The sequence below is a fragment of the Hyla sarda genome, chromosome 8 (assembly GCF_029499605.1).
Source record: "Hyla sarda isolate aHylSar1 chromosome 8, aHylSar1.hap1, whole genome shotgun sequence".
Taxonomy (NCBI): Eukaryota; Metazoa; Chordata; class Amphibia; order Anura; family Hylidae; genus Hyla; species Hyla sarda.
In genome coordinates, this window is record NC_079196.1 from 230,421,855 (window position 1) to 230,437,784 (window position 15,930).

General features: G+C 44.4%; 1 protein-coding gene across 1 annotated transcript; it reads left to right on the plus strand.

Moving 5' to 3' along the window:
• Positions 1 to 378: 378 nt before the first annotated feature.
• On the plus strand, positions 379 to 9,077 carry LOC130284289 (uncharacterized). The gene is made up of 4 exons (XM_056534504.1): positions 379 to 716; positions 2,552 to 2,675; positions 6,890 to 6,963; positions 8,321 to 9,077. The coding sequence occupies exons 1-4, from the start codon at positions 413 to 415 to the stop codon at positions 8,719 to 8,721; spliced, it is 903 nt and encodes a 300-aa protein (XP_056390479.1). The 5' UTR covers positions 379 to 412; the 3' UTR covers positions 8,722 to 9,077.
• The last annotated feature ends 6,853 nt before the right edge of the window (positions 9,078 to 15,930 follow it).

Consider the following 15,930-nt stretch of genomic DNA (forward strand, 5'->3'; position numbering starts at 1 on the left):
GGCTGGAGTTGGGGGTGAGGCTGGAGTTGGGGTGAGGCTGGAGTTGGGGGTGAGGCTGGAGTTGGGGTGAGGCTGGTGCTGGGGGTGAGGCTGGAGTTGGGGTGAGGCTGGAGTTGGGTAGAGGCTGGTGCTGGGGGTGAGGCTGGAGTTGGAGTGAGGCTGGTGCTGGGGGTGAGGCTGGAGTTGGGGTGAGGCTGGTGCTGGGGTCACAGAGTTCAGGGCCACAGTGTTCTGGTTTATATAAACCTTGTGATTTCCCGTAAATGTCAGGAGGAGATAAACAGCCCTGCCAGAAAACCGAATTTCACTTTCACTTTCCTGTCTTCAAAACTACTTAGAGACACTGCATTTCTTCACTTCATCCCTGAAGGTTGGAGAAGTTGAGCCTCAGTGACATCTCCCAGTGGTCACCATGCAGACCATTCCAGAAATGACCGAGCACATCAAGAGCTTCAGCCTCAACAACCAGGGCTTCTCCCGCGTCCTCATCCAGCTCTTTGGATTTCTGGGTCATGGGAAATCGTCCTTCATCAACACCTGTAAGTACGTCCTGGATGACACCGAGTATAAGACCTACGCTGATGTGAAGAATAATGATGGCGGCAACACCACGGCGAGGATCACCTACCCGCTCACCGACACACTCACTCTGGTGGACAACCGAGGCTGCGCCATCATGAACGGTTACGAAACTGGGGAAATATTTGCACAATTAGGTAAGTAATTTTATATAATATCTATCTCATATCTATCTTTCTCATATCTATCTATCTATCTATGTCATATCTATCTATCTATCTATCTCATATCTATCTATCTCATATCTATCTATCTATCTATCTATCTCATATCTATCTCATATCTATCTATCTATCTCATATCTATCTCATATCTATCTATCTCATATCTATCTATCTCATATCTATTTCATATCTATCTATCTCAAAGCTATCTATCTATCTATCTATCTATCTCATAGCTATCTATCTATCTATCTCATATCTATCTATCTCAAAGCTATCTATCTATCTATCTATCTATCTCATATCTATCTATCTATCTATCTATCTCATATCTATCTATCTATCTCATATCTATCTATCTATCTATCTATCTATCTATCTCACATCTATCTATCTCATATCTATCTATCTATCTCCTATCTATCTATCTCATATCTATCTCATATATATATATATATATATATATATATATATATATATATATATCATATCTATCTATCTATCTATCTCATATCTATTTCATATCTATCTATCTCATAGCTATCTATCTATCTATCTCATATCTATCTATCTCTCTCATATCTATCTCATATCTATCTATCTATCTATCTATCTATCTCGTATCTATCTATCTCATATCTATCTATCTAATATCTTTCTATCTATCTATCTCATATCTATCTATCTATCTATCTCATATCTATCTATCTCATATCAATCTATCTATCTCATATCTATCTATCTCATATCTATCTATCTATCTATCTCATATCTATCTATCTATCTATCTATCTATCTATCTCATATCTATCTATCTATCTATCTATCTATCTATCTCATATCTATCTATCTATCTATCTATCATCACCCATTGGATTTTACACTCATCAAGGACATTCTTGACATATCCACAGAACCTGCCATAAATGTCCCCTGGATGCGTCACCTCTGGAACCTGCCATATGTCTTCAGATTTCGGATTCCTTGACCCCCCGACCTGTTTGCAGCCATTGTAGGTGGTCAGAAAGACAAAAAACTGGTTGATGTTAAAGAGTACCTGTCATCAAACCATATTTTCTAAACGAACTCAGATTATATTCACTAATTACTCCTAACACCCCTCCTGCCCTAAAAAAACATTCCAAGCTTTAAAAAGCTGTGTATCATACCTTTCCCCTGCTCACATTGTGTGAGCTCCTGGCAGGAGAAAGTGGGCGTTCCCCAGCAGGCGTGACATCACTGAAGCCTGTGAGAGCTGAGACTCACTATGCCCGGCACGCACTTCCTGAGTTTCGACTTCTGCAAGTCCGGGGTGCAGACCAAACTAACAGTTTGGGAACAGAACAGAGCCACCTAGTGGCTGTTTTTTCAATTACATTAAAGACATATAAAGGTTGAGAATTTTAACAGCAAGTAAAAGGCAAAGTGTCCTATAATAACATAAGGAAAAATATATTAAAAGTTTAGTTTGGTGACAGGTACTCTTCAATGGTAGTTGCACAAACTGAAAAGCCTCACAAGCTACATTGTATCTCCGGAGTAACATAAACAGTACACCGCAGGAGGCTACACAGTTTACACAACTACCATCAAAGTCAACATGAGATAAGCAAATTGCATAAATCGCCCTCTACAGCTATTTTAGGCCTCCAGACCTACGGTGGCCGCACATAGTCCTGGATCTGAATACAGATGTTGTTTCCATATGTGGGGACATTTATGGTATACTCTGTTCATATGCCAGAAATGCCCCAGATGGGAGTAAAACTATCCTACTGTATGAATCGCTGCTCCTTTGTCTTTTTCAGGTAATTTGTTACCTCTGGATCAGGAGGTGGAGTGGAGTAAGGACCTAAAGCTCGTGGACAGGATTGTCGCAGCGGAACGCTTTGTACAGTCAACTGATTTCATTTTTCCAATATTTGTCTATAGGTGAGTGACCAATATAAGTGACCAATACACGTGACCCATATAAGTGACCAATACATGTGACCAATATAAGTGACCAATACACGTGACCAATATAAGTGACCAATGTAAGTGACAATACACGTGACCCATATAAGTGATCAATACATGTGACCCATATAAGTGACCAATACACGTGACCCATATAAGTGACCAATGTAAGTGACAATACACGTGACCCATATAAGAGATCTATACATGTGACCCATATAAGTGACCAATACACGTGACCCATATAAGTGATCAATGTAAGTGACAATACACGTGACCCATATAAGTGACCAATGTAAGTGACAATACACGTGACCCATATAATTGATCAATACATGTGACCCATATAAGTGACCAATACACGTGACCCATATAAGTGATCAATACACGTGACCCATATAAGTGACTAATACACGTGACCAATGTAAGTTACCAATACACGTGGCCCACATAAGTGACTAATATAAGTGATCAATACACGTGACCAATATAAGTGACCCATATAAGTGACCAATAAACGTTACCCATATAAGTAACCCATATAAGTGACCAATACACGTTACCCACATAAGTGACCAATATAAGTGATCAATACATGTTACCCATATAAGTAACCCATATAAGTGACCAATACACGTGACCCATATAAGTAACCCATATAAGTGACCAATACACGTGACCCACATAAGTGACCAATATAAAAGACTAATGTAAGTTACCAATATAAGTGACAAATATAAGTGACCTGGAGGTGTATCTAGTGAGGTGCCCCCCCCCCCCCCCCCCCCCGAAGGTGTGTGTCATCACTTTACACCCTTCCTTCCCATACAGTAAATTAAGTGACAGTCACAGGTGATGTCTTCTCTAATCGTTCTTGTCCTCTTTCCTTTTCTTCTCTGTCCGGCTCAGGCGGCAATGTTGACTTCAGCATCCACATTTTTCCAGAGCTCTCCCCTCCTCTATACAATCTACCCATCTATAGCCCCCAAAGAGTAATAATGCCCCCTTGACATCCTGCACAGTAAATGTAGGTAGGCAATAGGTCCTTCATTCAGTGGACAGGTAGATATGTACAAAAGCAGTTAGCTCCTTTATTAGGTAGTCCCCAATAGACTGGTATATAGGCAGGTAGGTAAATGTACCCTTAGGTAGGTAGATCGATCCCCCCATCCACACCCAAGTAGGTGAACATTTTGGTTAGTAGGTAAGTATGTAACCAGGTATGTAGCTTGCTGTGTAGGTAAGTAGGTATGAAGCTTGTTGGGTAGGTAAGTAGCCAAGCAGCTAGTTTGATAAGTGGGTAGGTAGATAAGTAGGTAGCCATGTAGCTAACTATGTAGGTAGGTAGTTATGTAGGTAGGTATGTAACCACATAGGAAGTAATTTAGGTAGGCAGGTAAGTAGCTATGTAGAAAGGTAGGTACACATGTAGGTAATTAGCTAAGAATGTAAGTAGGTAGTTAAATAAGTAGGTAAATTGTTAGTTCAATACGTAGGTAAATCAGTAAGTAGATCGGTAGGTAGCTTGGTAGGTAGGTAGGTACCCAAGTAGCTATGTAGGTAGATTGGTAGCCAGGTAAGTAGCTATGTTGGTAGGTAGCCAGGTAGGTAGCTATGCAGTAAGTTGCCAGGTAGCTAGCTATGTATGTAGGTTGGTAGCCAGGTAGCTAGCTATGTAGGTATAGTACCAGGTTGGATGGTATGTAGCCAGTAGCCAACCCCCCTCCCCCATAAAATACATAATGGAAACAATATTTACTTACCTTCTTTCCCACACAGCACTCTCCTTCGTAAAATAGCCAGGCCGTGTCCTTCCTCTTCCACAGTTCAGGATGATGTACTTTGTGGGGGGCGGAGGTCACAGGTCTCTCGGTGTGGGCCCAGGCCCTATGGCTCCCACTAAGAGCAAGCTTTCACACCTGAGGACCGCGCTTGGGAAACACTGCTATAGACAGGGTAAGTCTGTCTCTTCTCCTGGATCAGTGATTGGTCAGGGTCTAAACTCTCAGACCCCAACAGAGAAAAAATATTTTTAAAATGACCGTGCCAAGTCTTAGTAAGTTCTCCCCTATAGTGTTGCTCACGAACATTAGCAATTCGAATATTCATCGCGAATATTGCATATTCGCGAATTCACGAATATTAAGAATTTTGCGATTAAAATTCGCTATTACGAATATTCGTCTTTTTTTCAAACTGTTTTAAAAACTGAGCACATTGTAGGGATCTCCTTCGACTGATAAAGGCAATGCTTGTATCATTAAAGACCCAGGGAGGAGACTGTGAGGCGAAAGGTTTATGCATGCGAATATTCGTGGAAATTCCGCCCTACTTATGCCTGTGAGCCAATGAGAGTTCTGCAAGCACAGTTGTCAGAGCTTAGCAACGTCCCTAGCAACGTCCCTCACATGATGTTATAGCGCGCATGCGCAGACGAGCGAAATTTCGCTATTAATTTCGCATTCGCAATACCAAAATTTCGCAATTCAAAAAAACCTCACGGATGTAACGAATATTCGAATTTCACGAATATGGGACGAATATCGCGAATTCGAATATGGCATATGCCGCTCATCACTACTCCCCTATATAGACGTAGTGTACAGACCTCAGATCATCACGGCGCTTAAACGAAACGGAACACTCAGACCCCAACAGAGTCACTGAGGTCGTCTCCAGAGACTTCTCCCCGCCCCACCAGTCTTGATTGATAGATCTCTCCCTATACCAAAATGTAGTAAATTTGAGTGGCTGTATTAGTCCAGTGATGCAGATGCAAATCAAAAAATGTTGCAGTATCTTGTAATACCTTTTTTAATTTATTTTTTATTTTTTGGACCAACAGAATTTTGTAGAGACAAGCTTTTGGGATTCCTCCCGAAGGGAGGAATTCCAAAAGCTTGTCTCTACAAAATTCTGATAGTCCAATAAAAAAGGTATTACAAGATACTGCAACATGGCGGTCAAGGCCCGAGGGGACACCTCTCCAGGGACCATCTCAAAAACATGCGTGTGACGCCAGATTCCCTGTAAGAAGGAGTTGCCCTAATAAGCCCAATTTTATTGTTGAAAAAAGAAAGGCAGCTACCGTTCTCCAATTAGGTTGGTTCGTAAAATATAGTTACGAGAATGTTTTGTGTAGTTCAAAAAGTACCTATTATATGTGACAAAACCAACAAACAAACAAATTGTTACGCCAAGTGCGCTCGCGGCGTTCTCCTCTCTGCAGCGCCCCGGTCAGACCCCCTGACCGGGAGCGCTGCACTGTCACTGCCGGCGGGGATGCGATCCGCGTAGCGGGACGCGCCCGCTCGCGGGTCGCATCCCAATCTACTCACCTGTCTCGTTCGCCGGCTGTCACGTCCTGGCGCGCGCGACTCCGCTCTATGGGGCTCTCGCGCGCCGGCTCTCTAAGATTTAAAGGGCCAGTGCACCACTAATTGGTGCCTGGCCCAATCAGTGTCTATTAGCTTCCCTGCTCCAGGTGTATATAAACCCACTTCCCCTTCCTGTCATCGCCGGATCTTGTTGCCTCAGTGCCTAGTGAAAGCGTTTTGTGAGTGCCCTTACCAGTGTTACCAGACCTTCTGCCGTTGCCCTTGACTACGAACCTTGCCGCCTGCCCCGACCTTCTGCTACGTCTGACCTCGCCTCTGTCTAGTCCTCCTGTCCCACGCCACTCTCAGCAGTCAGTGAGGTTGAGCCGTTACCGGTGGACACGACCTGGTTGCTACCGCCGCAGCAAGGCCATCCCGCTTTGCGGCGGGCTCTGGTGAAAACCAGTAGCAACTTAGAACCGGCACACCGGTACGGTCCACGCCAATCCCTCTCTGACACAGAGGATCCACCTCCAGCCTGCCAAATCCTGACACAAATAAAGAATTAAATAAATATGTCTAATAATGATAATAGACAGAAAAAATTGTAATAAAAAATAGCCTGCTACATTTTTTATGTAATACTTTAGCAGGTTACCACTATTTTTAGTTGCAAAATTAATATTTCTATTTTAGTTCCATCTGTTATCGATATTACGGGTGACTTTCTTTATTCACGTACCCCCTTAGGTTGTATACGTTACACAACTTTTTTCCACTACCGGGACTCGTTGGGATTTACCTTTTCTTTCCATTTATAACGGTACATGATAATAATAAAACATAACAAATATTTTGGGTCATTTCTAGTGTGAAAAAAGGACTGTCCTTTGATGAAGTGCCAGAGATAAAAGAACTGCTCACCACAGCCAGAAACTTAACAGGTAACCATGGCAACAGACGACACCACATCTTCTTGTAGTTGTCCATTTTTCTTCCTCCATACTCTTCTCCTCCATTGACTTTCAAGAAAGGGAAATGAATTGCGTTGCCACAAGAAGTATATATGGGTAAATTTATTGCGCACAAAGGATCCACGCAACGCGTTTCAAAGCTGTTCCGGCTTTTTCGTCAGGCGTCACGCCTGACGAAAAAGCCGGAACTGCTTTGAAACGCGTTGCGTGGATCCTTTGTGTGCAATACATTTACCCATATATAGTTCTTGTGGCAGCGCGATTCATCTCCCTTTCTTGGATCTCCTTTTATCTATATTTGCGCCTGGACGCTGGGAGCAGCAGCAGCCGCGATTACAGGATTTCTTATCAAGCGCATTGAGCGTTGCGCCTCCATTTGCACAACTCGCATAGGTGAGTGCGTTTTGATTGGGCTCTTCACTATCTCATCCATCAGATTCCATCCAGGGGCGCGCACCCTGTTCTCTTTTGTATCCTACATTGACTTTGGTCAATTAAGAAGAAGCTTCAGGTTCAGTCTCTTCCCAGTTTCCACTTGTTTCCTTCCCTTGATGTCCTCTCGACATTTCCCCATCAAACTCATTAAAGGGGTATTCAAGGAAAATAAACTTTTTTTTTTCATATCAACTGGCTCCGGAAAGTTAAACAGGTTTGTAAATGACTTCTATTAAAAAATCTTAATCCTTCCAGTAGTTATCATCTGCTGAAGTTGAGTTGTTCTTTTCTTTCTGACATCAGTGCTCTCTGCTGACACCTCTGTCTTTTTTAGGAACTGTCCGAAGCATTAGAGGTTTGCTATGGGGATTTGCTTCCCATAGTAAACCAGACAGAGGTATCAGCAGAGAGCAATGTTGTCAGACAGAAAAGAACAACTCAACTTCAGCAGCTCCCTCTGTAGCCGTGCATCCCCTCCCTTATTACACAGGAGGTGGTTTTGGGTTGTTAGTGGATCCAGCATGTCACCCATCTGATATGAGGCCACCTCCGCGTGGTGGATGGGGGACACATTTTTTTTACATGTTTTGTACTTGCCACTGCAGCGTGCACCCGTGTATTGGGTTTAGGTTTTTGCTAATTTACAAATCTGTTTAACTTTCTGGAGCCAGTTTTTTTCCCCTGGAATACCCGTTACCTCTTTCCAGCTCTTCTCTTTTATTGATAGAATACAAATCTAGAAAGCGCCCAAAAAATGGCTGAGAAATAATCTTCCCACCTGACATTTTATACGACTGGAGAACATCTCAAGGTCTTTGATTGTTCCTCCATCAGCTGTGACTTCTTCTTCAGGATTATACAATGCTTCATAGGAACCTTCATTGTTTTGCAGGTATTTGCCCTGTGGTTATTCTCACCCATAAGACCCACTCTAACCTGAGGGACGTCCAAGCTAAATTCGAGGACATGGATGTGGAGAGGATCTTCGCTCTCGAAAACTTCACCCCAGAAGATCACTTAAAGACAAGGGGTAAGCATGAAGACGTTCTGAAGATCTTCCTTGAAGTGATTAAAGATGTAAAGTTCAGAATGGAAAGATTTCCCGATCCAGATGGCGAAAGAGCGAAAAGGAAACAATTTGTGCTCAGATTTATATATGAAATGGAACTGAAGAAGAAGGAAGAAGAAATGGAGAAAAGACGTAGAGATGAAGAGAGACAAAGAAATCAGGCACGAGCATCTAGTCAGTCACAAGCATCTGATCAGTCAAGTAGTGGCTGCATTTTGCAATAAATAAGCAGGCGGCGTCATTCCTACCACATTTCCCACTGTGTCTATGGGCTCCTTGTAAATCTCTGCATTTCTATGGTAACAGACTACAAAAACTTCCCTGTGTGGTCAGGACCTGTTAACTGTTTTTTTTATTCCGCTGTCCTGTGTCCTCCGGTTGGCTCCCGCTGACTCAGGGGCAGAGTCATGACAGGTCCCACGTCCTCTGTGAACTGATGATTGACACCCCTGAGGTCACGCCATGGAGCTGGGGGACGTCACTCGTCAGTGCAGTGCAGAGGTCGTCGGACCTGTCGAGACCCAGAGCCTGTGGGAGCTAAAGGACACAGGACAGGTAAGGAACAGCAAGGGAGGGGAAGAAGTAGGTGGGAGGGGGAAGGAGTAGGTGGGAGGGAAAAGGAGTAGGTGGGAGGGGGAAGGAGTAGGTGGGAGGGAAAAGGAGTAGGTGGGAGGGGGAAGGAGTAGGTGGGAGGGAAAAGGAGTAGGTGGGAGGGGGAAGGAGTAGGTGGGAGGGAAAAGGAGTAGGTGGGAGGGGGAAGGAGTAGGTGGGAGAGGGAATGAGTGGGTGGGAGGGGGAAGGAGTAGGCGGGAGGGGGAAGGAGTAGGTGGGAGGGGGAAGGAGTAGGTAGGAGGAGGAAGGAGTAGGTGGGAGGGGGAAGGAGTAGGCGGGAGGGGGAAGGAGTCGGTGGGAGAGGAAAGGAGTAGGTGGGAGGGAAAAGGAGTAGGTGTGAGGGGGAAGGAGTAGGTGGGAGAGGGAATGAGTAGGTGGGAGGGGGAAGGAGTAGGCGGGAGGGGGAAGGAGTAGGTGGGAGGGGGAAGGAGTAGGTGGGAGGGAAAAGGAGTAGGTGGGAGGGGGAAGGAGTAGGTGGGAGGGAAAAGGAGTAGGTGGGAGGGGGAAGGAGTAGGTGGGAGGGAAAAGGAGTAGGTGGGAGGGGGAAGGAGTAGGTGGGAGAGGGAATGAGTGGGTGGGAGGGGGAAGGAGTAGGCGGGAGGGGGAAGGAGTAGGTGGGAGGGGGAAGGAGTAGGTAGGAGGAGGAAGGAGTAGGTGGGAGGGGGAAGGAGTAGGCGGGAGGGGGAAGGAGTCGGTGGGAGAGGAAAGGAGTAGGTGGGAGGGAAAAGGAGTAGGTGTGAGGGGGAAGGAGTAGGTGGGAGAGGGAATGAGTAGGTGGGAGGGGGAAGGAGTAGGCGGGAGGGGTAAGGAGTAGGTGGGAGGGGGAAGGAGTAGGTGGGAGGGAAAAGGAGTAGGTGGGAGGAGGAAGGAGTAGGTGGGAGGGGGAAGGAGTAGGCGGGAGGGGGAAGGAGTAGGTGGGAGGGGGAAGAAGAGACACCAAGTTTAGAGAGGCAGGACATACGGTTCGGGAGTGTGCTGAATTTGAGGGATCTGCCTGACCGCCCGCTCCAACCCGCAGCAGCCTCATTCCCATCCACACCCGTATATTTTTATTGGGACCCGCAGGTTCCCATCCCCAATGCTGGGCTCTACTGTACTTCACGCTTAGCCACCGAATCTATGTAACCAAAGTATAGCTGAGAGGAAATACTACAGGACTCAGTCCACATAGGGTTTGAGTGAATTCTTAAACCATGGGCATCACATAGTTCTGCATAGGAGCTGTACACACACGTGACAATACTGGGTCATACCACTGTCCATACACATGACAATACTGGGTCATACCACTGTCCATACACATGACAATACTGGGTCATACCACTGTCCATACACATGACAATACTGGGTCATACCACTGTCCATGTTTACTGTAAAGTGGACATAGTGAAGCATTCAGTAATAATTGTAGTAATAGTAGTAGTAGTAATAGTAATATAGTAGTAGTATATTAGTAGTAGTATTATAGTAGTAATAGTAGTAGGCACAGTATGTCATGTCTTTATTTTTTGGACCAATGACTAGAAGACTCCATGTTATATCTGATCTACATAATGAATTACACAATTGATCCATAAGATTGGATTGTAAGATTTTCTCCTCACATTGCTTGAACTCAGTTATATGTTTATAGAGATATATACAGAATATTTCATGTATACTAGATGAAGGATCTGCTCCTTGGCGTATGAAGGTGATAATGACTGTAGCAGAATAAATTTCATATATTTGACACCAGTAGATGGCGCTGGACTTTTCTTCTATTCTACTTCTATTCTACAAGCTGAATATTAAAGAGACTTTAGAGACCACAGCTAATAAATAACCCCTTGAGCATCTTATGGAGCCCGTCCACCATCAATAGCTGAATGTTCACAGGGCGGACAACCATCTCATCCAATACCTCCATATACAAGAACATTCAACTCCACTGAACGTGTTGTGCATGAGACGGGGAGGTAAGCTACTACCAGACAGCTATGCCAGTTTCTTATCTCCTTGGAAATAAAGGTATCAGGCAGTTGAAGCCCAGCATGTCCAATCCTTCTTTCCCCTGACATAATCTATAGTGGGAGAGTCCTGAGACCCCCATAGACATTAGATTGTCAGACAGTTCTACCAGAATCTGTGGGTTCGATTGTCTTTTAACTATTGTGTCTGACTGAGCTTTCCAAACTAGATGTCGTGACACGTAGTGTTCAGCAGTATTTCCCAGGTTTTTCTCAGGACCATCCAGTCCCGCAGCTGCCGCTGGTCACTGTTCTTAAAGGGGTACTCCTCCCCTAGACATCTTATCCCCTATCCCTAGGACAGAGGATAAAATGTCTGATCGTGGGGGTCGGAAATCACAGCCGTGCCCCCCTCAATGCATGTCTATAGGAGGGGCATGACAGCCGTCACACCCCCTCCCATAGACTTGCATTGAGGAGGCATGTCATGACATCATGAGCCTCTGCCCCACATCGCCAGTCATCCGTCACAGAATAAATTTCACTCCATGCATTTCTGGGGTGCCGCAGCAGAGATAGGGGATAAGATGTCTGGGGTGGAGTACCCCTTCAAGTGGCCACAGACCATACTGCTAATCTTGAACAGGCAGCCAGTGCCACAACCACTTTAAATCAGTTAGCTGCCATAGCTGACGGCACTGATGAGTGAAGCCCCTGACAATGCACCGAGAAGTGGAGGGAATTGCCCCCTGTCAGACCCACAAGAGTGGGGGGATGAGGTGGCACAGCATGGGGTCAAGGGGGAGAATGAAATGGCACAGGGGGGGAAAGTAGGGAGTTGAAGTGGCATGGGGGGAATAAGGGGGGAATGAAGTGGCACATGGGGTGATGAAGTGACACAGGGGAGGAACAAGGGGGAGGCTAATAAAATAGGGCTAATGAGGGGGTGATAAAATGACACAGGAGGTGATCAAGGGGGGAGAATTAAGTGGCATTTGTAATGATGATACCAAGATCACGTTGGGCATCGCAGAACATGCAACACAATAGGTGTAATTGGCGGTATGGTGATGAGTGTGTCACCACAGTATGCAAGTCTAAAATGGGGGTCACCAACATAACTACGCTTAGAAAGCTCTGGTGTATGAAGATCTTTACCAGTGATTAACAATAGCTGTAAAGCCAACAACACTGAGCAGATGTGCAGATGATAAACCGCAACAAAGAATGGAAAGGAGACTTACAGAAGTGAGAAATGTACAGGAAGCGCTCGGCTCTTTATGATTCAAGCTTTATCTTAACAACAGATGATATCAGCATAAATGCACAAACATAAAAAGTATATCTATCTCCTACAAGTATCCAGATACCAAAACCCAACCTTCAAAGACAGAGGAGGAGTCTTCATGACATTTACGTCCTAAGTTTAAGAATGTCTTAATTAAGTGCAGCACAGAGGACGTCAGGAGAACGGCAAACGCGCTGAGAGCCCCTGCACCTGAGCCTACTGGCCAGGTAAAAAGAATAACAGGGGGAGGAGCAAAAGGGAAAAGTGATGTGGCACAAAGGGGTGGGGGGGGGGTATTATTTGCCACAGGGGGATGAAGAGGGAATGAAATTACACAAGGGGTTGTAAAGAGGGGTGATGAATTTGTACAGAGGGTAATAAAGGAGGAATTAAATGGCACAGGGGGATCAAGAGGAAATGATGTGGCACAGGGGGGATGATTTGGCACAGGGGGAATAAAGTGGCGAGGAATAAAGTCCCATTGGAGGAATTAAGAGGGGGAATAAGGTACAGGGGCGATTAAATCGCACTGGGAGATTTTACTGCACTATTACTTTTTATCGTGTTTTATAGGTAATTACACTCTGGAGTGAGTACAGTACAGGATTACGTCAAGATTTTTTAACTTTTTTTCCCAATAGGGGACATCTCTCAATAGAGGACACTATTTTATTCCCCATGAATGTCTGCTATTGGGAGATTCTAATATATATATATATATATATATATATATATATATATATATATATTCACCAATCTGGCTTTCTTGATTGTCCCCCGTGAAGTCTTCCAGTCTATTTTGGCAACGTCATCGAGGGGGTGGGGCGTGACATCACGAGGGGGCATGGCGACCCCCGAAGCCCGCACCCAGCATTCGGAAATAAATGTTCGGAACACTGGGGAGTGGAGTACCCCTTTAACCCCCTCCTGACTAGGTATCTTTTGGTTTTGTTGGTGTTTAACAGTGTTTAGGTCATTCCACTGGTTTCTCGTTCACAACACCATTATCATCCTCTCTTCCTGGTTTGGAGCCTTTTCCCCATGTGAGCCCTCACGTAACCATTGCTCCCAACACATCCTTACAGCTTGTTCAGAATGGCCTCGATGGTCTGTCAACTGGGCACAATGTCTTCAAGTGCGTTGTAGAAGCATGTCTACGGCCTCTGACATGATTTACATTAATTTTACATCCTGCTCAGATGACCATAAAGAGTGCTTCCAGCCATGCACACAACCAACCCAATGCTACCTCAGTGCTCCTCTCATTGTCTCTGTGTAGTAATAGTGCCCCTCACAATACCATTGAACCACACAAAGTAATTGTCCCCCAAAACAATAATTTATCACTGCGCCCACCAGGTTATAAGTGTCCACTTTGTGCTCCCTCCAGATAACAATGTTTTCTTTGTGCATTAACAGTGCCCTTCTTTTACCCCTCTTTGTGCCCATTTTATTGTAATAATCCCCCTGCCTGATATAAGCTGATTGTGCTACCTTTGTGTCCTTATACGGTAACAGTTCCCTACTTTGCCCCCTATAAGCTTTTAGTGACCCCACAACAGTATTGTGCCCTTGCTGTGACCCATTAAAAAGCTATGGTGCCTCCAGTGTGCCCACTCTTTGCATTTACTGAGTTTCTTGGTTCTTCTTCTCTTCTCTTTACTGCTCGGAGGCCCAGGAATGAAGCTGAGAGGGGAAGAACATTCAGGCACTCACACTGCCCATGGAGCATCAGGAGTGTGGTGTGGGGGGCCACCTAGCTTAGGGTACTGGTCACAACTGCGACCTCTGTTGCCCCTATTGCTGTACCACATGAAACTGGGCATGTGATTTCTGATGATTGGCTAGCTTTATATGCTAATGTTACATAATAAAAATTCTACATCCAAAATAAAGGCAGTAAACCTGCTCCGCTCCGGTACATGCGTATGTTGTCTTTTGGGTAGAGGAAGGAAATAGTATAATTTTACTTGAGTGAAGTGAGAACAGGTTTATGTTTCAGCAACTTATATATTATTAACAGGAAACTCGTTCCCACAGACGTTGTATGAAGATAACGAGAACAGGAAGTCCTGGCGAATATGAGGCAGGAAGGTGAGAAGGTGTATGTGACCGCTGTAACTTTATATGACTGGTCTCTAGAGATTGTCTGATGCTGCACAGCTCAGGGGTCCACACCCCAACATCCTGTGACCCTCATCTGCAGGTAGCAGGGTGCGGCTATAATTTCCTATAATACCTATAGCGCGCATGCATCAGATCTTCACCAGGAATATTGAGCCTTTATTGTAGGGGATCAGAAAGTTATTGTAAATGTAATAAAAGTCCTTATGAGAAAACACACTTCAATGGTGACAACGGAGAGGAGCAAAACCCCCGAAATTTGTCTCGGGAGGTTTCAAACAAATCAGATGTCAAATCTGTTTCCGATTTGGCCCTACAATCCATGGGCTTGGTGCAGAGAGCTCATGCTCATGGAGAGTAAAGAGTTAAGGGATGATGAACAATAAAATGATAATGCAGTAAACAGCAGAGCATAGCACACCTCTTTTTAGTGTATAGGAGCCAGGACTCCTATCAAAATGAATAGAGTCCCTGCTTTGTTCGGGGGATTCCCACTCAAGAGCAGAAGGTGTGTGAACTTGTAGCAGCTTGATCCAGTTTGACCTAAAAAGTAAGCATACACTATAAATATTCTTCCTGCTTAGTAAATAAGGAGTTAAGTGGCGATGCACAAAAAAATGGCATCACAATCTAATTTCCACCTTTTAGTACATTTTTTTAAGTGGGAAGAAATACTGTATACTCAAATACAGGAAGAACATACAAACTACTCGATGGAATTTGAATCCAGGAACCCGGTGCTGCAAGGCAGCAGTGATGACAACTAAGGCACGGTGCTGCCCCAGCTGTTACCGTGCCAGCAATCAGTGAGCCTGTCATTTACAAACACATTTTATATAATAAATAACCAAGAAAATTACACAGAGACATAAAATAGTGAAAAAGTATATATAGTCTTTATTATTGGTGACTGTATTTAAAAACAGAATTTTAAAAGGAACGACAGCGTACAGACGACTAAGGCGTCTGGATAAGGGACTGAAGCAAAACTGGGCAACAGAACATCAATAAGAAATTGGAGATACTGAGGTGACCCCCATCCGGGTGTATATACACGTAAAAAAGTATAGGCTGTACAAAAACATACTAGCAATTATATACCAACATATGTAAACATATACACTCAGAAAAAATATATAGATGTTAATCCCGTATTGCACAATGCCCAGAGAGAAAAAAGATTGACCGCAAAACAAAACAAGATAGAGTATGCAATTATGAAAGTGACAAATGGGTGAAGAAGTAAAGAGTCCCAGGAATCTGGATTGTACCATACACAAATGTTCAGAAATCACCAAGGTCCTGGAAAATGTGACTCAGATGTCAATCACCCATCTCACATCATAGGGGCATACAGCGGACATCTTACCCTAATGCAGAACGCCACCCGAACAACGTTGTTTCGCAACAAGCTTCCTCAGGGAATCTATGGTATAGAAAGGGAGGTGGATATTTATATA